The 27,720-nt window shown below is 39.7% G+C and overlaps 1 protein-coding gene and 1 long non-coding RNA gene across 2 annotated transcripts in view; one reads left to right on the top strand and one right to left on the bottom strand.

Moving 5' to 3' along the window:
• The window catches only part of Shg (DE-cadherin), a 101,591-nt gene that overhangs the window by 68,280 nt on the left and 5,591 nt on the right, over window positions 1-27,720 (top strand). Inside the window, exons 2-14 of the mRNA XM_072009685.1 lie at window positions 14,895-14,968; window positions 15,900-16,041; window positions 16,321-16,559; window positions 18,621-18,809; window positions 19,379-19,665; window positions 21,245-21,515; window positions 21,828-22,407; window positions 22,662-22,843; window positions 23,175-24,519; window positions 25,350-25,573; window positions 26,001-26,216; window positions 26,546-26,885; window positions 27,543-27,695. Coding sequence (XP_071865786.1) covers window positions 14,895-14,968; window positions 15,900-16,041; window positions 16,321-16,559; window positions 18,621-18,809; window positions 19,379-19,665; window positions 21,245-21,515; window positions 21,828-22,407; window positions 22,662-22,843; window positions 23,175-24,519; window positions 25,350-25,573; window positions 26,001-26,216; window positions 26,546-26,885; window positions 27,543-27,695 — 4,242 coding nt within the window. The remainder of the gene's footprint in view (window positions 1-14,894; window positions 14,969-15,899; window positions 16,042-16,320; window positions 16,560-18,620; window positions 18,810-19,378; window positions 19,666-21,244; window positions 21,516-21,827; window positions 22,408-22,661; window positions 22,844-23,174; window positions 24,520-25,349; window positions 25,574-26,000; window positions 26,217-26,545; window positions 26,886-27,542; window positions 27,696-27,720) is intronic.
• LOC139990521 (uncharacterized) lies at window positions 23,718-25,355 on the bottom strand. Its single transcript, XR_011800573.1, has 2 exons — window positions 24,765-25,355; window positions 23,718-24,656 (listed from the first exon to the last, which is right to left on the bottom strand). It is a non-coding gene; the product is annotated as an uncharacterized lncRNA (long non-coding RNA).

The raw sequence follows: 27,720 nt of genomic DNA, 5'->3' as shown, positions 1-27,720 counted from the left end.
AATCCCAATTAACCAGTTTCCTCGTTTTGTACAACTTGCCACACGTTTTGAAAATTTTTACTGCGTATCGTTCGAAATGATGATATCATTTATCAGGAAAATTCCGGATCGATCGCTAGATCGCTAGATGCTAATACTAGCAATACCACGCCAGACAAAATGACTGGCTCTGCAATTTTATTAATGTGTCAACCCTCATTTAGAGATCCCAAATGGATTAATAATACCAAAAATGTACTACATAACATGGAATTCCTTCTGTAAGAAATTAATAAATCAATAAATATAAAAATATTCTATTATTAGGTATTTTTTAAAGACCAGTCGTTTTAGCTGGCTTTGGTAGAAATAGCTTCGTGTTAACTATCGGTAGTTCTAGTTTTAAATAGTACGTGGATATGTATGTATATGTTGTGTATGGCAAATAAGAAGCTTTGCCATTATTTTTTTCAAACTGTACGTACAGGGTGCAGTCGAATAATATATGCAAGAGGACACGAAGTGATTCGTTATGAAAAAATAAAAGCAAAATATGGAATACGATGTTCTCCAAGCTTAGTTTAGAAGAAAATCGAGTTTTGAAAATTTATCAAGTATACTTGAACATGACTAATTCCGGCTAAATAATCGACAGCAGGTTATTCGAAAATGTGGAATAAAATTTCTTCTCAAGACGCTTTATTTGCGAGAAAAATTTGAAAATTTATCATACGCGTGTACTAGCTCGATTCTTAACAAAACATGTTCGAACTTTATTTTCTGGAAACTGAACTAATGGGAGAATCTTATTCTATATATTTATCTTTAGCTTATCTTTACACGTAGAACAACCCACTGTCGATTATTTAGTACTGCCCAGTCCGGAATTAACTATGTTCAGGTATACTTGTCAAATTGTCGAACTCGATTTTCTTGAAAACTAAACATTAAATAAAGAAATCGTATTGCGTATTTTCCTCTTATTTTTTCATAAGGAATCACCTTGTACGTGCCTTGCTTGTACGTGTTATTCGGCCGCATCCTGTAATTACATGCAATGCGATGTTCCAAGGTGATCCTCCTCTTTCCTCCTCTTCTTTCATCCGCGTCGCTCACATCTTTCCAGATATTTGATATTTAATCTCGAAAACGTGGAACTGCTTAAACCCATTTTCGGGTTGTTTTACCACCAACCTACGGCATCGAATGCAAATGCAGCAAACTCGTTCGAGATCTCGCGGTTCTTGCCATTTCCTTGCCACTGGAATACGAGTTTCTAACCACATTCTAAATACTTATGTAGGTTTTTGTAGTTTCCGCCATGTATCAGAGATAAATATATTCCTTGTTTCAGTTGCAACACGTAGGAGAACGTTAGATCTTAATTATTATTCGCAAGAAGGCGAATATACCTGAGATGAGACAGCAGAGGGACACGTCCTCTGTCAAAATGTCGATAATATTGGGTTGGCAACTAAGTGATTGCGGCTTTTGTCATTAAGTGGTAATAATAAAATCCGCAATCACTTAGTTGCCAATCCAATACGAGAAAAATATTCATATTTTTCCTACTACATTCGATGCTCCTTATAATTGTCAACTCGTACGCTTTGGTCATTCAATCGAAAAGCAAATGTATCCGAGTCTGTCAAAATGTCGATAATATTGGGTTGGCAACTAAGTGATTGCTGATTTTATCATTACCACCGGATGACAAAATCCGCAATCACTTAGTTGCCAACACAATACAAGAAAAATATTCATATTTTTCCTACTACATTCGATGCTCCTTATAATTGTTAATTCGTACGCTTTGCTTATTCAATCGAAAAGCAAATGTATCCGAGTTTGTCAAAGTGTCGATAATATTGGGTTGGCAACTAAGTGATTGCTGATTTTGTCATTACCACCTAATGACAGCAAATGTAAGCAAATGTATGCGAGTAACCATAAACGAACAGTACGCGTTAAAGAGACGTTACGGTTCGCCGATAAAACTTAAGAAAAGAAGATTTCGCGCGCTCCATTATTTCGATTCTATCCTCCTTGCGAAAATCTAACAATAAGTGACAGGATATATCTTAGAGGCAGCGAGTGGTTTATGCGAGCCGTTGCATCGCAGCGGAATCGCCGTGAAATATCATTGTCGACAAAGTTCTTGCTTGCAGCCGAGGCGTCTCGCGTTTCCTGTAATATCTCTCGACGCAAAGTTCACCGTTCCTCGCGCTTCCGCCCTTTCTCTACCTATCCGGGTAAATACGCGTGCAAGAGGTTGGCTTCGTTACTGAGAGAGTTTGCGCAAATTCTTCGGGTCGAGACATCTGGATGAGATTCGATGGAAACGTTGATCGGACGATTCGATTGGATCGAGTCCGATCGTTTGCATTGGATTATTCGTTTCGCCTTTTCTGTAATTTCAATTTCGAAAATCGTGTAACTTATCGTAGGGAAAAGACGCGAAGTCGAACAGAAAGATATCACGTTACGTTCATTCTTCTTTCTAGTTTTTCTTACAGCGAGTCTAGCAAAATTAAAGTTAGAGTATCTTTCGGATGAATCAAGTTTCGATCATGTTTCCTCGATATCTTCTTACGTAGAACGAGCAGGTGCCTCGATTTATGTAGAAAACACCGCGTGCCTGCGTTTCTTTAAAATACTTCGCCTGCAAAATGCATCGTTGCATTTCTCATAAAAATGAAAACGCAGTTCATGCATTTCGAACCATTCATCTTTTAACCGTTACACGTACGCATTTCCTTTTAACTGGAGTTAAAAAAGACATACGACTTGTCTTAATCGTATTACACACGTATTTTTATATTTTACATTTACATTACTATTTTGTAAGTTATTGTTACATTTAGATTCTTCCAAGTGTAAAGAATTAAGGGAAGACTCTCGTGTAACGTCCTAATAAAATTGAGTGATTTTTATGAATTCTTTTCAGACTAATTACTAGTTGTAAACAACTGCTTCTTCGAAAGTATAACCTTGAGAAAGAAATGTAATTTCTTTTTTATTTTTGTTTCTATTAATTTCGTTTAATTAATTGTTTGTTAATTTTCAAACCGCCACTTTTAATAAACTGGCCTGCACGATGAGCGAAAAACTAATTGATTAATCGACTTCGGAGAAGGCTCGTTCACTGCACAGATTTCACCAGCGATTTGCTCGTGTTTCATTAAACTTTTGCTCGATTATTTACTTGTAATATCTCTTGAAACGATACAAACCGAATCCATGTGGCGAAGAAAGTAAATTTTTCTTCTGAACTCCCGAACTTTTCAGTTCTTCGTGCTTTTCTTCCAGAAAAATGGGTTCAATCCCAGCGTAAAGCGATTGAACTGGAAGAAAATTTCTCAGCTTTTGTATTCTGACTATTACGACAGATGCTACGCCGCGCGCCAACAACCGTTACGTTGTCGAAGATGATCATGAGACCACATAACGCATGACAAACAATAAGAACCGAAATAAAGAAATCACGCTTGTACTCTGAGACGATTTATTTACACGCGAAGAAGGTCAATTTTCATACAACCAACAGTTAGTTTGACAACAAAAATTCATAAAAACCAGTCGCTTTTATTGTCGTTACACGAAAAATCTTCCCTTGAGAAACGAGCGTGATAAAGAGAGATAAGAACCGACAATTCCTAAAATGTCACCTCTCTCGATAGCAGCCGCACAGTGGACCAGAACGCGCGGCTGTTAAGCGAGGAATAGCGTATTATAGTCGGAGCACACACCGTGCCATCATAAGAGCATTACCGTCAGCACTGCGCGTACCAAATCATCGACAAAGGCTGAAGGCAGCCGAGCAAAAGTCACGCTTCGATTTCGATAATGGAAATTGCGTTCGATCGATTCAGTTTGCTATCCGTTGGTATCCGACGAACAACCGCGAAGCCGAAAATACCACGAGCTCCTCTTTTCAGATATTCTTGCCGCGCATCGTTCGTGCAACGAACGAACCATTTTCTGAAGGACATTTTGGCGCTATCTTCGAGACATGGTGAAACGTGCCTCGTGACGAAAGAACGGAATAAAGAGAAGCGAAACTGACGGGCCGAAACGAAGCGATCAAAGTGGTGCTGTCTTGAACGTTTCTCGTCTCAACGACGAAAGCTGGGCTATAAACGAAATTCAGTAGACCAATAATCCGAGGCAAAAGTTTCTTAACACGTCGAATGTCGAATGGTTTTCGCGTGACTCTGAGAGGAGGGTGAGACCGCGTGGCTCATGGGTGACCCACGGTGTTGTACTGTTGTACTGTACGCGATAATTGCGCATCAATCGATTCTAAATTCTATTGTATAAAGCGTTTGACGATCGAGTTTTGTTTTACACAGAACTATTATTCGAAAGAGCTCAAAAGGAGAGCCACTGATGGCTCACGCGGCATTTTGCGTGTTAAGAACCATTATGCAATATAGGATAGGCTGCAACAAGGGAGATACGCTTATATATAAATTTCAGGTCGTACAAGATACGTAACGTAATAATTAAAATAGATTTTTTTTTTATGTACCAATTCTGTATAAAGATAACTGTCATCGGATACGTAGAATCTTCTTCGTCATAGAAGAGCTAACAGACAAGTATAAATTTCCAGTCAATGAAAAAATATATGCATTCGTGTGTGACGAACGAATCAGGTGTGCGACAAAACACAGGAACAAACGTGGCAGATTAATTTCAAATACATACAAATACTGCTCGTTTGGATTTTATCGCTATAGCTATTGCCCTTTAATCAACATGCATATAACTAAATATGGTATACGTGGTGTATTGGAATCAAAAGCGGACCGATGAATATTCCCGAATACGTATAATCGCACTTCTATCACGATAAAAGTTATCGTCGTATGATCGAAAACGTTTGCATGTCTGCAACGATTGCAAAAATTAAAAAGTCCCATACCGATCGTTTTGACTGGTTTGCTAACAAGTTTCCACGGTGATTACCGAACAAGATATTTCTAATATACCGCGTTTCCATCGTGTTCTAATCGTGCGTTGTATTTCACGTTGCTTTAAATTTCGTTCGCCTTATTAGCGAAGCCTCTGCTCGCTTCTTCAGCGCAAACCCGAAACCGATGTTTTCTAAATCCACAGGCCCAACGTCGATCGATGGATGATCTTCTCGTGACGCAACGGACTGTGTACGAGTACGTTGCCTCTTCGAAAACCGGTCGGCCAAACGCGTTATCGACGTCGAGCTAAAACTGGCCGTCGCGACAATGGAGGCTCTTTGATGCAATTGTCTGCCTTTGAACGCGCTCGATATCGTTCGATAGGGTGCGTCTGCGCGCACACTACGCACGATAATCCATCCGCGACGCGACCTCGCGAAACACCAGATAATTACCAGTTTCGCGGCATGGAAATCGCTCGACCAACGCTGTTCAGTCGAATCGATCGTTACCATATGTATGTCGCGCGATCGTCGCTTCTATAGAGGAAAAATTCGCAACGAGGAGAGCGAGTGGGAGAAAGAGAGAGGTAAAGATCGTGAAAGCTTGCAAACGACGTTGTTGCCTCGTTCGTTCCCTTTCGGCAACAGGTGTCCCGTTTTTCTCTATTTCCAATTCGGGAATATATTTTCGGCTGCGAGCTCCGTGTCGCGATCGAGGATTTGTTTCATCGGGTTACGGCGTTGCGAAGATGTTTCTTTGGTTACAAGTAGATGATACTGTGGATGTTTATATATTTGTGGGAAATTTGTGAGTGTAGGAATTCGTAGAACACGCGTAATATAGAAAAATATGTAAAACGGAGGAGAATAGCGCTAATCGTTACGATACTTAACGGGAGAAGCAGATCTGTGCGTAGCTTGCAAGCTCACGGAGATTAGACTTTGTATAAACGTTGGCATTCTGTTCGTAGTTATGGTGGAATTTCAAACAATTACGGGCAGAAATCGAATTGAGTGAGCCCTGTTGTGCACGATAATTTGCTAATTACCACGATATCGAGCAAATTGACAAATTAGTAGTTGCTGTTGTACGTTCCACTTTTAAAATGTACAATTTTAGGTCATGCAACGTGATCCCGGATGATTTATAAGTTTGTGAAATTCACGCTCGCGTTGTTACCAAATTCTATAAATTTAATTAAATTAATTACTCCCATACTACGGGATTTATTGATACTAATAGCTCGTAACTTGTGATTAATATTTAGTAATATTGTATGTGTTGTATCGCGCTTGAGAATCCTAGAAATAACAGCGCAGCCATAAAGTCAACGGATAGTTAAAGTTTGTACGTTTCGATTATCAAAGCGCACGTACGTAGCGCATAGGCTGTGGATTTTCGTTATCTACGCTCGTTATCTTTTTGCTAATTGGTAGATGGAAAATTTGTATTCATTTATAGAGAAATTTGGAGATACGAAAAGCGTACAGAATACACGTATCGCGTGATATCGCGAAATTTTTCATTCCACTTTTTGTTAGAAATTTGATCGAAACACGGGCTGTTCATTTGTTTGTTCAAACGAGAGCCTGATTCAGACACGAAGATACAATGACTGCAGCTATGAAAAACTACAAGCAGGATATTGATTTGCAAATAATTTCACCTCTACAAAATATGTACAGCCCTGGGTGTGGCTTCGTCAATGGGTCCTACTTAAAAGCTGCAATTTACGACTGTGCTGCATCGTTCCCACGTAGTATATATCGCTGGAAAATCCATTTGCTTCGTCTCGAAAATTCATCGTTTTATCTTTTCATCGATTCGATCGTTCAACGAACGGCAGCTGGTCACGAGAACATCCTTTAATTTCGCTAGGTACAGCCTCTTGATTTTGGAAATTGAAAGACTTTTTGAAGGATTAGATTGAACGACGAATCGATTGAATTGAATGGAAACTTCTAGTTCTATTTTTTTTTCCTTCTTTATTTTCTTCTTTCGTTTCACATATTGGTCACGTTTAAATTAGTAATTGTAACAGCTGTCAGGCAACTTGGTTCTTTTTATATTTACAAGGTGAATAAAACTCTCACGATATAATTCGATTATTCGACCAGAAAATACACTTGCTAGAAGCTATCATATTCTAAGTCGATTGACTTCTCGTTTCCAGCAACAATTCGTACTCGTTTTAAGAATAAACGAACCACGGAAATTAGAGGAAATCAACGGATAGTTCGGTGCCACAAATTCAATTTTCGATTACATCGTCGTAAATATTCTATAGACTCTTGTTCGGCGAGCTGCTCGATTAATCTTTTAGTGGGAAACTAAAGAGAATGGAAATTTGAGCGACCGATTCGTACTCCCTTTGTTGACGTCGTGGCTCTCTTTAACAATCAACGATAGGAACGAGACTGCGATTGTCTCGATGATGGTCGACTTGAAACACAGAAAGTCACGCTGGAAAAGCAATCGTAAGTGTACAGTAATGTATACGGATCGCAAGATCGATAATTCTTTGGAAAGCGGAGCAGCGATGCGCGCTTGAATCAATTAATCGTCGTCGAGTAATTTGGAAGAGAAACGGCGCGCGCTTCTTCCCTTATTTCCATCGACAGAGACAAAGAGCGAGGGACGCGAGCAATGAATTTTCGGTAAATCGTCGTGTGCTGGTGTTTGCATTCGCGTCTCGTATTGGAGCTCGTCTCGGAAACGAATACGCTCGGTGGGGATGGCGTTCGGCTAACGAAAATTTAATCGACGAGCACGATGATCGGTAGCACACTCCGTTAATCTGGAAAATGAAATCACCGGCAGACTCGCGCGCACCGTCGTCGGTAATTATCCTAATAGAAAATGCATTCGCGGTATAACGTTACGAACGCATCCGATCGCGAATAACAGCGACGGCCGCCCAATAGATCGACAATCGTGGCGTTGCTGCCTGATAAAACCGCAAGGAAGCACGCACCAGGCGAACGAATAATTCGAGCGAACGATTAAACAAATTGGCGCGAGTTCGTCGCCAAAGGATTATCGGCAGCCTGCTGCTCTCGACATCCGGCGAGATCGAAGCAAAGAACGATAAACCGGAAAGCTGGAAAATTGAAAAGAGCGCACGATGTGCAGAGAGACGAATTTCGTCGCGTATTTTACAGAAGAAGCGCGAATGTTTAGCTTCTCAACGTATGTAGAGACGTGTGCGAGACGCTGTTTCTTTCGTTGCGTTACTTTGCGCGTCGACGTCTCGATAAGATGCCGAGAGTTGTACACCAATTTTATGCCGAGCTACCTGAAATCAAATTTTCAGTGCGCATCGAGTGCTATTTTACTTGTATGTCAAGAGGTTAATACCCGTATAAATCTGCGAATTTCCCGAACCGAAACCAGTTAAAGATTTATCTGACATGGAGCGAGGCAAAATAGCTGTGGCGAAAAATATTCGATTCGAAGCAGGAATAGAGATTGATGTACTTCAAAAAATAAAATAGACGGAATAGACTAGAATAGGCTGAAAGAACATGGACGGGTCAAAGGGTTAAGCGAACGCTGTTGTACGTCCGTAGTTTACACGCGTCAATTGCCAGAAACGTTCTGCAACGAATGGCAACGGACGCGATCTTTCCACGTTCTCGAAGACTGTAGATTGCATCGGGCGTCGTCCTCGTTCCACGACTATAGCGATGTTCGAAAGACGCGGCCGATTACGTGTCCCGAGCGTATCTTGAGCACGATGGAAGCGGAGTGGTAATCGAATTAAGTACTTACATTATCGGCGTCGAAACGGTGCGATTCGAGTACCCGAAAACTGTTTGGACGGGTTCGAGCCTCGTTGTCGTCTTTCTCTTTAACGGTGCGCAGGTCGTGTCTCTAAAAATTATACGACATAATTCGAAAAATTATAGGTCACCGTTCTAAACATCGTAGTTGGCGATTCCAAAAATCATAGGTCGCATCGATTTAAATTTACGCGCTGTTTTAATTACGTGCGAACGTTTTACATAAAATTTGTAGGAAGAATGGCTTTTAAACTGATTTTTAAAAATTCATTTTTCGTACTTTGAGATGCTTTCAATATGTAGTGGGAGTAAAATTTTGATCGCGAACGAGTATTACAAAGTAAGTTAAATCGAATTTCGTACAAGAGCTTTCCACTAAGTAAGTATCCTCGCTACTGTAGGTATAATATCTATAACTATTGTAAATTCAAAGTATTCCTTTGTGTCATGCAAACTCAGTTTTAATCTGTTACAAGAGGAATATAAAAAACGATCGATTAAACGAAGAATTAAACGAGTCACGGATACCAAATATCTTACTACGTTATCCATAAGCCTTTTGATTTTATAACAAGTTTAATAAGACTTTGCATACTTTCAACTAGCTTTATGCAATAATCGGTACAAACTTACTTTCATTCTTCGTCGATAAACCTTACGGTTTAATCGTTTAGAAACCGTTTCTCAAAAGATTTATTCTCAAAAGAGAAAGAAGAGAGAAGTACACTCGTATCTATCGGATCGATCGTGTAATCTCTGCGGAATAAAATAACGCGGCTCTCTTGGCCAATAATCGTTACGAAACTCGGGTCTCGTCTTCGGTTTGCTTCCTCATACTTAGATAGATCATATCAGTTATCGTCGTTTCCTTTCGTCCGAATCGAACGAACCGGCCGAAGTAGAGAAAACGCGGACGCATGTCCGCTCGGCGAAGCCTCGCGTTCGAAACGAACCTGTGAACTCGATCGAAATGTAGGTTAACCCCCGTGTAGGAAAAGCAGGCTACTCCCCCTGAGGGAGGTTAGCGTGCCGCTTACAGCTTTGCCAGCCTGTACACACGTTGTCATTGCTCGAGTCACGATTTTTCATCTTTTCATCGCTTTCATCGTTCTCAACGTGGTCGAAAAACACGACGATTTTCTTCTTCTTCTTCATCAGCGATATCAATTATCGGTGTATCTATGTTATCGCTTTGACTGCCAAGCCAAAATCACATGCTTCGCTCAGGACGCCACGGGAGTATTTTTATTATTCAAATTTAATGGCAAAATAATAATAAATTGACGATGTAAGACAACATTCTTCCCCAATGGACCGTTTATCTTATTGGTGGTCACGGGTGACCACCGTAGCGCCTTGCTAACAGTTGATAGCGACATATTATAACAAGGCTTCGTTTATTTCAACAAACCATTCGCATTCGTTATTTCGTCGTAAGCAAAACGTGCAAAATATATTGTTGAAACGTGTAGAAGATATTAGTAAACAATATTATGATTATTTTTATGATTTCAACGAAACATTTGGCTGAAATGGTAGAGGTCCGCGAAAAAAATTATGTTTGTGATAAACCAATGGTAGTGGTAGACAACATAAGAAAATGTGCTGTAGATTTATCAGATCAAATGATAACATATTTTACACCACATAGAAAAAGCCTCAAGTGATATATAAATTTAGCTTTAGAGTTATTGTTAAATACATCAATTTCAAACGCGATGATGCTCTATAAACAGGCAACAAGAACAAAAATCAAGGTATCAGATTTTAGAATGGCACTCGCAATGCATCTTACACAGTGCCATTCACCAGAGCCATCAAATATACTTATTCGACAAAGATTGGAACACGAAATGCAGAAGAAAGAAGGGCAAACGTACCTGGCACGCAAATTTTGCATAGAGTGGTAAAAAAAATGTTAAACAGTTAGAATCAAAAGTTGCTAAGAATCGGACCAAAAAGGTGACCACCTATTGTCCAGATTGTATCGATGAGCCATATTTATGTTTAAAGTGTTTTAACACAGTGCACCATTAGATGCAAGATTTGTTCTCATTTCTTTTTTATTCATGTTCTGATAAAAATGTTTAATTGTTCAATGGGGCACTTCTTTTTCAAAGTATCTTCTATTTATCGGTTATATTCAAAATACCCTAACCGTCAATTTTCATACAATTTTTACAATTGTAAGAAATTCAAGCGCTTCGGTCACCAATGTGACCAATGTCAGAGTGTGAAAGTGTTTAACGCAATTCCAAAGCAGAGTATTCGTTGTAACGTCTACTGAGTAGGTGAAGTAAATCTCTGTTTAGGTTCCATAGTTACATTCTCGCGCAGCTGTGTTCTTAAAAGTATGAGTTCTCGCGAATGCGAATGATTTTTAATAGCCAATATGCGACGACGAAATTTGGAATTTGTAATTTGTAATCATCGAGCCTTGTTAGAACTATGCCGGTAATTTGACGAACGTTTTATCTTCGGATACTTTTATTTGCGTGTCACAAGCCGCACCGAACAAACTTCCTCCGACTTGCGACGTTAAATCAGACCGCGATACATAAACTTGAACACGCAAAACTTAAAATACACAAATATGAAACACAGTATATACGGTAAATAACAAAATGCGTGATCACATCTGTTAATTCGTCCAGTCGCGGGGAGACGTTGCGTTGTAGCGCGTCAGCGGGAGTCGTAAATTCCCGCTACGATTGCACGAATCGACACCATGAACAGGGCGATCCCCTTATTTCTTTTGGGAGAATAGGGGGTGATTAGGTTGGAATATAACTGGACTTCACAGTTATATAATATATGTATATTTATTTGCACTGGATTACAATAGTTAACGTGAACCGAACGTGTTTAAATTTGTCGTGTCGGAAAGCGCCGTGATGGACCCGAAGGTTGTTCGATTTGATAGTTAGAGCAGCGAGAACTTGACTGAGTTATGTTAGAACTTGACGGCCCGATGAGTGTTAGCACCGTAGACTTGACTGCCCGAGGGATATTAGAACAGTGAACTTGACTGTCCGAGGGATATTAGAACAGTGAACTTGACTGCCCGAGGGATAATTGAACAGTGGTTGACCCGTCTCGTACTATTTAGGAAGAAAGCTCGATGTGGGTGTATCCTTGTTGAACTAAAAACGCGGATTCGTAGTTCACACTTTTCGGTAGAAAAGTGAGGGTAACGATCCGCGATGCGGATCTAGCTAGGATCAATCTAGGATTGGTTCTAGCCAATGTCAAAAAACAAAATACAAGGAGAAAGTCTCCTGCATTTGTGGCTCCTGGGGAAAAACCAGCTATTTCGCTGGGCACATCTGCTTTCTTCGTAATGAGTGAGAGCGTGCAATAAACCTAAGGACCTTTGCTAAGGACCCCATCTACAACCGAAGATGTTCAAAAGAATGCAACCTTATGGCTAACAGATGTGGCCTATGGTGGTTCCTTGGGTTTATTGCGGGTCAGTGTGACGATGAGCAGGCCTTGGCGGCCTGACCATGAGGGACGTCGCAGGTACCGACTCACGCGACGTAACATCTTTCAACTGTTCCCTTAACGCTCCAAGTACCAAGTACCAAACATCATCGATGTACAGCGCTCTACACCAAATGTATTTTTGGTTTGTTATCTGTGATTGTTTACAAACAAAAATAATACTTCTCAGTGAGTTACAAGCGATCAGTGAAGACAGTCAGATCTGAACCTGTTTTATCGTAAACCCATCTTGTTTTTTTGGGGATCAGAAACAAGCGTAATAAATGCTTCTTTACTTTACAAGATTTCTCAGGAAAGGAAAGGAGAAAGCGCTTTGTCACACTATAAGTTTGTCAAATTATTAGTAAGTCAGCTCGTAAGTAACTTTCGGAATAACAATGTATATGGCAGGTTTTCCAGAGCAGGTAAGGTACAACGTTTAGATGGAAAACTGCATATAATAAATCAGTTGCCGAAATGGAAAAAGAAAAAGTCTTGTTTGGTCACCAAAAGGAAGTAATGCGGTAAAAAAACGAACAGTTTTCTACTGTGAGACCTGTGAACGCAAACCCGGTTTGCAACCCAATGAATATTTTAAAAAATTCCATACATTACTCAATTATAATTAATAGAAATATCGTAATCAAAATTATATTACTTCTGAGATGAATAAAGATTGTTTTCAATCACTTTAATATTATTATTTACACGTCATTGAAGTATTAGGTTGTCCGAAAAGTTTCTTTCGTTTCATAAGCTGATAATAGGTGAACAACAATTTCTGTTTTATATTATTTTATTTGTGTGATCCATTTCGTTCTATTTCCATTATATTCGTGTATAATTCAATAAACTAATATAAAACAAAAAACGTTTTGCTTCTATTATTTTCTTATAAAACGAAAGAAACATTTCGGACAACCTAATATGAAGAGAATAAGTTGGAGTTGCCGGTCGATATTCGCAATTAAAAGTCGAAGCGTTAACACTAAAACTACCACACCAATCATATTGATTGGTTTTACAATTTTATTTTGAAATTCCTACTTCATGTTATATTTCTTTTTCGCATTGATGTAATGACTTTCGCAAGGATAACTAAAATAATAATATAATAAATTTTATTTTGTTTTTTATGTATTCAAATTGAAAATGATTTCGTATCAAGGCTACTTATACCAATGTTTATTAAACAGAACTACAGAACCAAACGTATATAAGCGAGTGATATAATTAACAAAGTATGGAGATTGTTGATTGTTGGCCACTTACTCTCAGACTAGACGTAGGTAGCGACCCATGATCCCTTTAATATTTTGAACCCCACTCTCTATACAGTAATGAGTATAACCTGTGTAAGTGTCCTGTTCAAATGCCTGTGTAGGTGCCTGTGTAAGGGCATTTGTGCCTATGCGTGTAATATCGTTGTATTCCAACAATTTGTCAAAGTGTAAAAGGGTGCTGCAATCTGTTTAGCGAATCCCAATTAACCAGTTTCCTCGTTTTGTACAACTTGCCACACGTTTTGAAAATTTTTACTGTGTATCGTTCGAAATGATGATATCATTTATCAGGAAAATTCCGGATCGATCGCCAGATCATTAAATGCCAACATTAGCAACACCACACCAGTCAAAATGACTGGCTCTGCAATTTTATTAATGTGTCAGCCCTCTTTTAGGGATCCCAGATGGATTAATAATACCAAAAATCTACTACATAACATGGAATTGATTCTGTAAGAAAGTAATAAATCAATGAATATAAAAATATTCTATTATTAGGTATTTTTTAAAGACCAGTCGTTTTAGCTGGCTTTGGTAGAAATAGCTTCGTGTTAACTATCGGTAGTTCTAATGTTAAGGATTGTTGCGGTTATTAGATGTATGTGAATACAAAGGAACGCGTGGATAAATTGTAAGGTAGAAAATATATATTTTGAATACAAAGTGTAAATATAAAGTTCGGAATATAATTGAGCTTATCCAAATCCGCACGCTAGCAGTGTTACTCTATGACTGAAAAATGTTGCATGTGTACCATTTATGGTTTGCCTTTGACGCAGTCTTTTGTCTATGCGCTGTCAATGGCTTCAGTGCTTGAGAAAATTAAAGACCAGATGTAGAGTTTTCTTAGAAGTGGCGACTACTTCAACAAGGATTAATCTACACTCTGTAATTTCTATCTATATTCTACTTATTCCGTAAAGATCCTCAACTATCGTTAAGCCATCGTTGATTTGTATCCTTCTATTAAATTTCAACGCTGTTACTGCCATAAATCAACCAAAATGTGTCCTAACGTTTCTAAGCTTAGCTCCTTTAGCTCCGTTAGCCGAGAAATAGGAGAAACGAAACGCAAGAAAAAGAAACGATAGGAAAAAGAAAAGACGAAAGCAAGGGCAACGACGATGAGCTCGCAAGTTGAAATAATTATTAGACAGTTTGGGGGTAAAGCGCGACGTCAATTCGGCTTGCGTAACGTTCCCTCTCAATTATTTATCGTTCTCTCGATATACCTCTTGGCCGGAGTGGCGCGTTATCACGTAAAATCGAAAGCTTTTACGGGGCCATGTTCGCGCGTACCTAGACAACGGCAGAGGAAGCGGAAACGCGGCGCGCGAACCGTGGAAAAAATACGATCGCCTACATCGCGCGCGTGTCTGGTCCAGCGAGAAAGAGATTCTGATGGATGTTTTATTTCCTATTTTCCTGTCTCTGTGTTTCAGCCGACGCAACGAGATTGAGGCATTCCAGACACTTGGACGCGAGATCGCAGTTTCCTAACGAAGAGGAATTTCAGGTGAGTGCTTTTCGATTATACTACTTTTATTCTATCAACCGATTCTCCAGTTCGATCGATCCAGTTCGACACTTGGATGACGTTGTAAAATATTTCTGCAACGCTCAATGATTAACAGAATCGAAGTTGTTTAGTTAAAGTTAGGTCGCAGGGATCAGGCCACCGTGTTTGTTGAGCGGAAGACTGAAATAAAAAACAACTTCCGATCTTTTACGTATTTGCCTTTTTTGTAAGAATAAACCGATTCCGTATTTTCGATTTTGCTGTTCTGTTCCGGTCTATGCAGCAAATGGATATCGCGTTTCGATAGATGTCATTAAAATACATGTAGCTCTAAGAATATTTGGTTTTAGTATTTTATTACGTTTTGTGTTCCGAGCTTCTCGTGAGCATACAGCATCGCCATAAAAGCAGAGCTACGAACGTGAAAAAGAATCTTTTACGTGTAACTTCAATTTAAAAAAAAAAGAGATATTCATCGTATTATACCACTGTGCTAAAGTCTACCTGTATCTACGACACGGAAGAACTGTGAACGCGTTTAATTAAATCACGAAGCTGTGGAAGTCTGAAAATTGTTTTCGTAGAACCAATTAATTTTCCCTTGACAATAAGTCGAGATATAATCACCTTTTATAGGTTGCTTCGCTTCGTACTACCCTGCGAATCTCTCGTCCGATTTCTAGCACAAGTTGTTATTTACAAAATCGTAAAATTGAGCAACGATCGTTCTTGCTACAAAGCCCACAATTTTCGTAGGCCACGGTTTTAGCCTATTTACGACAATGATCTCGCGATTCCTATTAATCCTATTAATTCTACGCGTAGAAAAATGTATCGACAACGTTGTGTACAGAAACGAACCTCTAATTGCGAACTCTATTTTTCGAAGGAAATAACAGTAATAACCGAAATTGTACTCGTTTCGCAGATGCAACTGAACGAAAACCACAATCACAAACCAGTGTTTTCGAATTGCTCGAATTACGCACCAGTAGTGAAAGAGGAGGAGCCAGTGGGCACGGTGGTGATTAAAGTGCACGCAGAGGACAGAGACCATCCAGACGATGGAGGTACGCGACGTGTCAATATCTCTCATTGTGACCGAGAGTTTCACCAATTTTCCTGATATTTCAATCCAAGAACACAGATACTCGAATCGCGCAAAATCTTTCTCGAACGTAAAGTAGAAAAATTCATCCGGCCAGAAGATTCTGGCACGTTGCTCTCAACTTGTCCATTAACATTCGACGTGGACTTTCTTTGACTAAATTCAATCGAAAACTGGCCGGAAAAGGTTCGAGGAAACGCTGCATTTTCGCCTTTTAAAACGAAGTTTTTCTTTCACGCAGGCACGATCACTTATAGTTTCGTGACAGCTCCCGGTGAGAAACTAAAATTCGAGATCAACAACAGAACCGGGTTGATCCGGACGACGCAGGTGTTGGACAGGGATGAACCGGCTCGAGAAAAGGAAGCCTACCTGACCGTCCTTGCGACCGACAACGGAAGGCCGCAACTTGATGACGTGTGCACGTTCAAAGTCACCATCGAGGACGTGAACGACAATGGGCCCGTTTTTGACAAAGTGGTAGGTGCCGTGTGACCACCTCGAGAACCTTCTTCTCGACTCGAGCGCTCTTATGGGTCACTCGATTCGTCCATATACCAATTTACAACACACCCTAGTCGATAAGTACTTGGACATTCGCTTGGATCTTCTAATAGAAACGCGGTAATTAGTTTCAATCATCAGGAAAACGATTAAAATAGGAGAGTTCGTGTTCGTAGGGCGATCCAAAACGTTTCTGAAAATTACTTGGAAGGATTAGAAGAAAATAAGGAATTAATAACACGATCTTCTGATCTACTGAAACAATTCAAAGTCATTAACCTAAAATATTTTACGTTATGCATAATTAAACAACAATATAGAAAACGTAATAGATCGTAGAAGGAACGAAGAGAACACCGAGAGAAGAAGATCGCAGTTTTAAAATCCAGTACATTCTTTTTTACTATTTACAATTTTAGAAATATCGGTGATCGTAGTGTGAAAATATTGAAAATATCGGAATACTATTTCGTATTGAACAAATGACTTTAGTACGCGTAATTGATAGACAAAAATTTCATGGGCCTTTACAGTCGACGATTCCAAACGAAATAACGAGTCTTTAAGGTTCTATCGATTTTCATAACAATTTTCCAGATTTACCTGATTTTTCTTTAATCGTAAATGTCTAATATTTACGAACCGGAGTCTACGTCCGATACGGTTTACATATCGTCGCGTTTGTCGTGCTCATCCTCGCTCTATGTGTCAACGGAAACCACGTGCCTGTATACGTCGTCGAAAATACTACCCTCTGGCACGCGTTTCGTCTTTTTTCCATTTCATACACATTTTACGGACCAATCGAATTTCCCGTAACACGGGTTTTTGCTTCGTCGAGCAACGAATGCAGCAGCGTATTTTCTCTTACGCTTTACGATACGATTGTGCTACACTAACCACCACCTCTTGCTTCGATTTCTTTCTTTTTCTTTTTTTTTTTTTTCAAACCTAGGTCTTTCGTGGATACGTATGGAAGGTTGGTCTCGAATTTTCCCGGTGTATATATCTATTTCGATGTTTTTTATTTTCTTATTTCTATTTTTCCATTCTCTTTCTATCTCTCTCTCTCTCTCTCTCTCTCTTTTCTATTTTCTTTTCTATTCTTTTCATCTTCTTTTTGTTTGTGGGAATGCGAATGCCTACGTTCTGTTTTTGTTACGCAGTGGATTACTACGCTTGCGTGATCGATCGAAAATCTCGAATGATCTCAAGGCGGAATTTCTTATATGCGTCGGATGTTCGAGTTTGGCGCATTTACATCTGTCGTAAGGAGGAAACGCGTTTCCCTTGTCCTACGAACGATTTTCAAACGAACGGCTCACGATCGAAACGATCTTTCCTTCCACGTTTATCTTCCTCCAAGAAACCATTTTTCATTTCCCTTCATCTTTATATATATATATATATGTCTCAGTTTTTCAAAGTAAACTGCTCGTTGTTACGCAACTCTTTCGAGAGTCAACCGTAATTGTATCGTACAAGAATTATACACCTAATTATAATAAATATAATGCACTTCCTACTTTCGAGAGGGATGAAAGTTTAGAAAATACGTTGCAAATTATCCACAGACGAACGACAATAGCGATAAAGATTACGAACGATGTTCGCAATGAAAGGAAATATCATATCGTAGAAATAACAGCGGAAGAAAGTTTCAGCTCGTTTTAAAATCATATTTCGCATTCTCTCTAATCTTCTCTTTCGCCAGACAATATACCAAACAATGAATACGTAAACAGATGAATGCGCGACGCTCGTCATATCGGAAATGATGTATACGTCTAGTACGAAACGTACCAGACACGCGCATTTGACGCTTATAGGATAGAAAATCCCACTTTTACCGCTCGTATCGCGGCTTCTTTCGTCGCGTTTAGTTTATATCTCTGGACGCATGCACACGTAGATTTGTTTAGAGAAGGGAAAGACACGCTGGTGGGAAATAGAGATTTCAGAAATGGATCGATACGATGCAAACGTATTCCAATATAACGTTGTTTGTTTTTCTGGTGATCGTGGTCTCGCGTATAGGCGTATACCGAGTCGGTGCCGCAAGATTTGCCCCTGGGACGAGAAGTGATGAGGGTATCCGCCACGGACATCGACGATGGCAACAACTCAGTGGTCTACTACAGCTTGTTGTCTAGAAAGCCCGAAGACGCAGTGTACTTTCGAATAGATCGCAACACGGGTGTGATATTTCTCAATAAAACCATCGATGTAAGTATCACGCAACGCTATTGATCTGAAACATTCAAATATTAATGAAATTAATTTTAACCCTTCGGTTGTGACGCACGTGGCCGAGAGTACAGGCTTCTCTTTTGTATACAAATAAACAGTCGATTCGACACTTTTTGACACAATCGACGCAAATTGAAACAATTTTTCTAGCCCCTAATCGAACGTAGTAGAATCCATATACTACGTTAATTCATAAACATAGACGGATGTCATGTAAATATTGAGTTGGCAACTAAGTGATTGCGGATTTTGTGATTAGGCGATAATGACAAAATTCATAATCACTTAGTTGCCAACACAAGATAACGTGTAGTACGGAATAATTCGCCTAAGCATAGATTATAACGTGTTGCTGCTACTACACGCGATTCCTTGCATAATCTGTACGAACGAAAAGCTTCAACTAGATCGAGTAAACCTTTTTTTCGTACAAATAAAGCAACGAATCTGGTGAATTTGGCGATTCAATCGCCGAACGAATAGGAAAAAGTAAAGTAAACCCGAGCCGAATGGGAGGAATTTAAACGATCGTCGAATATTTGCAGAGGAATCCGGATTACAAGTTCAGCATGACCGCGACAGCTAAGGATCAAGGCGACGTTCCAAAATCGAACACGATCGATCTGGATATTCGAGTGGTGGAGTCTCACAAGAAGGCTCCAGCTTTCTTACCAAGACCTGCCGAGCCGATTCGATTGCAGGAAAATTTCAGCGACTTCGACGCCAGTATCATCCGACTAAAGGCCGTCTCGAACAGCGGAGACAACAGCGGTCTCTTGTTCGAGCTGGTTCCTGGTAGAACAGAGCAAACCAACAAAGGAAATACATTCAGGTAAATCGAATCTTTTATGACTTGTTACGATTTGCGAATGTCGTTATTCCGTTTTGCCAATTGCTCCAGTTAATTAATATTCGAGCGATGACTAAAGTGAAATTTATATCGAAGAAATGGGAATTGAAAGTCATGTGAAAAGGTATCGAACGCAAGAAGAAAAATAAGCTTTAGCTAGTTAAGTATATATTCTATAAAAAGTCGTCCTAATTTCACAAAATGCGTAGATATCGATGTGCATAAAATTTCTATGAGAAATTACAGACTGGCCAGTTTGACTGCTCTGGTAATTCTGTTAACTTTTATGCGCTTTCAAGCCTCAATTTTTCTCTTTCTCCCGTGTCGATGTCATTCAAGATTCTGTTTCGCAAGGGAAATCGGCTAGCCGTTAACACATTGACTACCATGTTGGTCATATACGACCGGCTACGGTTTCTCCTGTGACGCCATGGTGGTCATTGGTGACCGGAACGCTTGAACTTCTTACAATTGTAAAAATTGTATGAAAATTGACAGTTAGGGCATTTTGAATATAACCGATAAATAACATCAATAAAAAAAAAAAAAAAAAAAAGAACAAATCTTGCATCTAACGGTGCACTGTGTTAAAACACTTTGAACATAAATGTGGCTCATTGATACAATCTGGACAATAGGTGGTCACCTTTTTGGTCCGATTCTTAGCAATTTTTGATCCTAACTGTTTAACTTTTTTTTTTACCACTCTCTGCAAAATTTTCGTGCCAGGTACGTTTACTCTTCTTTCTTCTGCATTTCGTGTTGCAATCTTTGTCGAATAAGTATATTTGATGGCTCTGGTGAATGGCACTGTGTAAGATGCATTGCGAGTGCCATTCTAAAATCTGATACCTTGATTTTTGTTCTTGTTGCTTGTTTATAGAGCATCATCGCGTTTGAAATTGATGTATTTAACAATAACTCTAAAGCTAATTTTATATATCACTTGAGGCTTTTTCTATGTGGTGTAAAATATGTTATCATTTGATCTGATAAATCTACAGCACATTTTCTTATGTTGTAATCTACCACTACCATTGGTTTATCACAAACATAATTTTTTTCGCGGACCTCTACCATTTCAGCCAAATGTTTCGTTGAAATCATAAAAATAATCATAATACTGTTTACTAATATCTTCTACACGTTTCAACAATATATTCTGCACGTTTTGCTTACGATGAAATAACGAATGCGAATGGTTTGTTAAAATAAACGAAGCCTTGTTATAATATGTCGCTATCAACTGTTAGCAAGGCGCCACGGTGGTCACCCGTGACCACCAATAAGATAAACGGTCCATTGGGGAAGAATGTTGTCTTACATCGTCAATTTATTATTATTTTGCCATTAAATTTGAATAATAAAAATACTCCCGTGGCGTCCTAAGCGAAACATGTAATTTCGGCGTGGCAGTCAAAGTATTAAATCGCTAAAAAATATCAAGGTATTAAAAATGTTTTGCCATCGTTACTGTGTTTAATGTAATTTTCTTAGCGTGCGAATACTTTCAGCAATTATTGTACACGTATCAATATTTCTCCTATTTTCTAATTGACAGATTGGAGTCAAACAAGGATGCTGCCGACATCAAGCTCTCTCAGCATCTTGACTACGAGAGCAACACGGTTTACACGCTGATCGTGCGCGTGCAGAACAAGTATCAGCTGGCTGCCGAGACCGTGATCGATATCGAGGTGTTGGATGTCAACGACAACATTCCAGTGTTTCGAGATCTGAAGAAGGGTAGAGTACTTGAGAACGAGCCACCAGGCGTCCCGGTAATGCAAGTGCGTGCGATCGACGCTGATGGAACCTCCGCCCATAACCAGGTACGTCTCTTCTCTTCCTCTTCCTTTGTCTCGATTAACATAGATTGGAATACTTGTAATAAATAATTCTCTTTCTCAAATTTATTATATTTTTCCCTTAGTCCCGAGAAATTCAAAATACACTTAAAACATTCACACATTTGAAACATTTAAAAACATAACGCCCGCTACGATATAATTTTTCGTTCAGTTCGTATGATCCAGAGAGAAGAGCAACAGCGACAGCGGGCTTAATAATACAAACAATGAAAATCATAGATGCATACAACCATCGGCGCATTCTCACCTTTTCACACCCTCATGTTTTTCTAGGTCACGTACGAATTGGATAACTTCCGGGATCTTTTCGCTATCGATAAGTATACCGGTAACATCACCACTCTGACCACGTTCGATAGAGAAACCGAAGACACGTACAACGTGAAGGTGATCGCCATGGACAATTCTCCCAGTGCACTGTTCAAGACGGGGGAGCACAACAAAGGTCAGCAAGTGTTTCGCATCGAAATCGCGGATAAGAACGACAACGCTCCCCATTTCACGCAAGCTGTCTATACCGCGAATTCGATACTGGAAAATGCTAATATCAACGCGCCGGTCACCGAAGTGAAGGCCAATGATTTGGACACTGCCAGTCCGGTTACCTACAGCATTATATTTGGCAATACTGACGATAGCTTTTACATTGAAAACACGACTGGAAAGATCCGCGTGAAGAAGCCATTGGATTACGAGAAGATCACGGAATACAATTTGACTGTGAGAGCTTTCGATGGCGTGTATAACGATACCGCTCAAGTGAAGATTTTTATTGAAAACGTCAATGACAATCCGCCGGTCTTTGAGGACTTTAATAAAAATCCTACTATCGAGGAAGAGAAGCTGGTGGAAGGTAAGCAAAACGTATCCCGTTTAGAGTTACTTTCGTACGAATTGTGCTCATAGAATAAGAGTTCTATAGTCTGTAAAATATGTTTTGGTCAAATCTCGAGAGATCTGAAATTTCTGTTTCAAAGATCAAGACCATATTCTCCGAAACTTGATTAATTTTATGACCTCGACACATCTTCCAATCGTGTTCTTTTCAATAAGATTATGTTCAAGCTTTTATTATAAGCGAGTTTGATTGCTATGCACTGGTTACAGGTTGTATTACTACTGTGGTCGCTTACGATCCCGACATCAAGGACAGGAACGCTGATCAGCATATCGCTTACTTTATCGTAAAAGAAGACCAACAACCTCTCATAGGTATCGACAAATCTGGTTGCATGACTTTGAAGAAACCTCTCGATCGCGATGGCCCCTTAGGATACTCCATGTGGACGGTAAGTTTCCTTTCAGCTGTACCTTCCATTTTAGTGCCATCAAGCACTTTGTCGGTTAGTCAGTGCAAAGCTGAAAAGACGATTAACCGAATGGCAAGGAGAGAGCACTGTTCTCCATTGCTCCAGAGATTTGATCCACATAGTAAACATCATAATCAGTACCTTGCTTAGATATTTTATACATTTTACACATGATGCACATTTTATACCTTAAATGCATAGAGATCAGCAGTCGTTCGGTTTTTGAATTCTTGTCGAATCGCGACCAATTAATCGCCACTGCATATCTTCGGAAGAAATAGCGAAATTAACCATATCCGATTGGTTTCAGGTGATTGTTATGGCGCGAGACGAAGACGGCTCCCCGACCGCGCTACGAGAACTCGTAATGGTGAACATCACGTTAATCGATATAAACGACAACGCACCATTCCTCGACATGCCCTATCCCGTAGTATGGGGTGAGAACAAGCCTCCTGATAAGATCACAGAATTGAAGGCTCGCGACTGGGACTCGGACGAAAACGGACCTCCTTTCCAATTCGAAATAGACAAAAATACCGCTGACGACGAGATTCTAGCCAAATTTGCTATTCGAGACGCCGACCTGTTTGCTCGTGTCGAGTTCGATCGAGAAGAACGAAAGAGTTACGACATCCCGATTGCTATCACGGATAGCGGAAAGCCACCCATGACGGGAACATCGACGTTGACCGTAATCATCGGCGACGAGAACGACAATGCCATGTCAGAAGGTTCCAGTACTATATTTGTCTACAATTATAAAGGCGAAGCTCCAGAAACAAATATCGGACGAGTGTATGTAAACGACGCTGACGATTGGGACTTGCCAGACAAGCATTTTGCCTGGGCATCGACTCACGAAGGATTTACTTTAAATCCGAAGGACGGTATGATCACGCTGCTTCCAGGAATCTCGAACGATACGTTCGTCCTTAAGTTCTTAGTCACCGAGTACAGCATTCGCATTCCACGACATCAAGTGAACGCGTACGTAAACGTCACGGTGAAAGAGCTGCCTGAGGAAGCAGTCGCCAGGTCGGGTTCCGTGCGGTTCTTCGGCATGACAGCCACGGAATTCGTCGCTCCTGGTGAATCTGGCGTTAGTAAGAAGGACATATTTCAGGAGAGAATAGCGAATATGCTTAATACTTCGGTGGAGAACGTGGACGTGTTCACGGTGCTTCATTCGCCACATCATAACAACAACAGTTTGTTGGATGTACGGTTCTCGGCGCATGGTAGTCCTTATTATGCCCCTGAGAAACTGAATACGATCCTGGCGCAACACACGGAAGAGATTGAACGAGAGCTAAAAACAGATATCTTGCTGGTGAATATCGACGAGTGCCTTATCGAAAAACAGCATTGTAACAATACTTGTCGTAATTATTTGAATGCAAGCACGGTCCCGTATCCAGTTTATACAAATATCAGTACGTTCGTTGGAGTGCGAGCTGTGGTAGATCCACAGTGTACTTGTCACGTTGCTGAACCGATCGTTTGTTTGAATGGAGGCACACCGTTGGCAGATCGGTGCGAGTGTCCTCCGGGTCTTGAGGGGCCAAGGTGCGAGCTTCTTGGCATTGGTTTTCATGGCAACGGTTGGGCTATAATGCCGCCACCTGGTCAAGCTTGCGATGATTCTCATTTGGGTTGGTATATTTCTTTCTTCTTTCCTTACTCCTCTATGCTATGTGTTACAACAATGCTAGTTTAAATTTCAATAGAACAATGTCTCCACAATTCAAGCGTAGTAAATTCTCATTGCCCACAAGGAAGGTCGTTTAATCTATAATGGAATTGTATGCAATTGTATACAATTATACGTATGGAAAGAAGGTCCCACAAAATTCATAAGGACGTTTAAAGATACACATCGTTTATCACAAAGATAGACATTTATTATAGCTGCTAAACTAACTGCTAACAGCATTTTGTTTTATACTCCTATATGAACCCTGTAATATACTCTGTCAAGTTACGTTACAAAAACCTGATTTCAGCATTAATTGGGTGGTATTTCTTGTGAGAAAATAATTATTTATGGATTTATGGGAAATTTAAACATGCAAGGATACATGATACATTTATAAAGTTTCGAAAAAAGATCCATAAAATATCCATAATACAGTACTTTTTTAATATTTATTTAGTGAAACAAATCTCTGCCCAGATTCTACTCTTTTAATTGCGTTTTAATGTAAATTTACACAAATATTTACAGCCTACTGATGACAAAGCTAGAGTAAATACAGCAACAGTATCTAAATACTGTTGATATTTTTCTCACTTATTTCCACCAGATCTATTCTCCTCCATTCTCGCGGAAATCGAGAGTACTGCTGCAATAAATTTACTGTCTGTTCCGCGAGAATTACAATCCGAATCCTCGATTTATTGGAATTTAAACTGACTACTATTGTATCCCTGCAGCAGCTGAACGTCAATATCCATTCATCAGGTGAATCCGTTTGCGTTTCAGGTCTCGAGATAACGCCTCACATAGACAACGGTCTGGTATTTTACTTTGGTCCGATGACGTATAGTTCAAAGATCAGAATTCAAGACTTCATGGCCCTGGAGCTTCAACAGGGATACGCGGTTCTCTACATGGACTACGGGTCTGGCACTGTGAAACTCGATCAACCGCATATTAAGCTCACTGACGGAGAAAGACATAGGATAGACGTTTACTTTACGAAGAACGTAAGCGCGATTGGTCTTTATCGTCGTAGAATCATTGCGTTCTAACTTTTTCCATAACTCTTTATATTGTGCGCTACGGTATCGCTCTTGTTTTTACTATAATCTTCGATTGAAATACTTCATGATCATTCAAATATGTCTACTTGTATAAATATTTTTCATCATTATTAGGGTATAAATACGAATACAGAACATCAATAGCGATATATTAACACACTGTTGACCAAATATTTTATGTAAAGATTGACTATATTTCATGCATAAAACATAAAGTTTACTTACGACCGGTTAACAATGTTGTGCATGAATAAACAAGTTTATTTGTGACCTGTCAACAGTATGTTAATGAATGATACGAATAAAAGCAGTTAGCTTTTGAACGTAATGTTCAAACTTTATGTTAAACTCCATACTTTATGCGCTGCAGGCGATCGAAATGAAAGTGGACAACTGTGGAATCTCCGCGTGTATGAGCTTAACCGCGCCGCAAGGACCGAACGGATTTTTGAACGTGAACAGCCCCTTGCAGATAGGTGGAACTCTGACTAATCTCGCGAAGATGGCTTCGCAACTAGGATGGGATTATGTACCTACCGACAGAGGATTCGTCGGATGCATACGCAACATGACCTTCAATGGAAATGTAACGACTCGAAGATCTTACTTTATGAATTCTCTTATCCTTATTTTCTTTGCCTGTCGTCAAAAGATTTTTTCGATTGCGAAAGGAATGTGACAGAACTGTTATTGATAAACGTGAACATTCCCGTGTAAATTGTACGTTAAAATCTTTTTGCCGAGTCGAAAGCAAACAATGAGACTGAGATGTAGAAAAGTAGAAAACACGGCTAATAGTTTGGCCGAGCAACTTTTCTGAAATTATTGAGCGAAACTCGTTGATAAATTCTATAAATTCAGTTCGTGCAACAATTTGTAATCGCGATATATCTTCTTTGCTATTTTATGTTTCAGACGTACAATTTGGGTATGCCATCGCTATCTAGAAACGCGGATCCTGGCTGCGATCACGGAATGGCAAAAGCCGTATCCTTCGGGATCGACACCAACTTCCTTGTCGCGATCTTAGTTTGTATCGCGATTTTGATGATACTGTTGTTCGCGGTGGTGGTGCACAGGAAAAAGACCGACGATCTCTATAAGGATATGGACGACATTAGAGAAAACATTATTAATTACGAGGACGAAGGAGGCGGCGAAGTCGACACGGGCTACGATTTGAACGTTCTTCGAACGATTTACGACGCACCGCCTATCGATTCGAAAATTGCGCCCGTTGGCTTGCAATCCAGAGGTACGATAAATTGAATAAGTAAGCCAGCAAACGCATATTATAGTCGTAGTGTAGTTACACAATTTGTTATGATATTATATGACACAGCTCTGTAAGACGAATCAAGAGATAAGCGTTGTTTAACACTTTAATCCACTAAAGGATAATACCGCATTATCATCCCATCAGCAATCATTTTCATTCGATTTATATTATCGAATTTATTAGTTTATTATATTATCGAATTATTTTAACATTCTCCTTACGAAAAGTTTTTGTGTCTTGTATATAACAATGTACAAGTCATTGTATTCTCATGTTTCAATTTTTACTACTTGTTCATTCTTAGTCTCATGTTCATGCTCAGTCTTAGACACATGCATGTATTTCATGTTAATTACTGTCTGAACTAATTAATTTATCAGCTGTGTTATTATTCTGTCAAACTATATGAACGATGTTACTTTTTAAGTAAATTTTATTATCGCGTAGGAATAAAAATTCTTCGGTTCCGCTTTTTCGCTCTATCGCTATGAAATAAACCATTCAACGCGCTCGTGATAACGATGACTAAGCCTCTGTCAGAGGGGTAAATCTCGTTCGAATGAAATGTCGCAACAAACAAAAAGACACTCGAAGATCAATTATATACGTCCACTTTCTTTTCTTGCTTGCCAGGTCCCGACGAGGTGCCGGATATTTGCGGTTTCCTAGACGGCAAGAAAGAGAGCTGCGACAAGGATCCTGACACGAATCCGTTCGACGATGTCAGGCACTATGCGTACGAAGGAGAAGGCAATTCCGAGGGTTCTTTATCATCCTTGGCTTCATGTACGTACAACTGAATATGTATATC

Source organism: Bombus fervidus, chromosome 9, assembly GCF_041682495.2.
Source record: "Bombus fervidus isolate BK054 chromosome 9, iyBomFerv1, whole genome shotgun sequence".
Lineage (NCBI taxonomy): Eukaryota > Metazoa > Arthropoda > Insecta > Hymenoptera > Apidae > Bombus > Bombus fervidus.
This window is presented reverse-complemented; position numbering and strand designations above follow the sequence as displayed.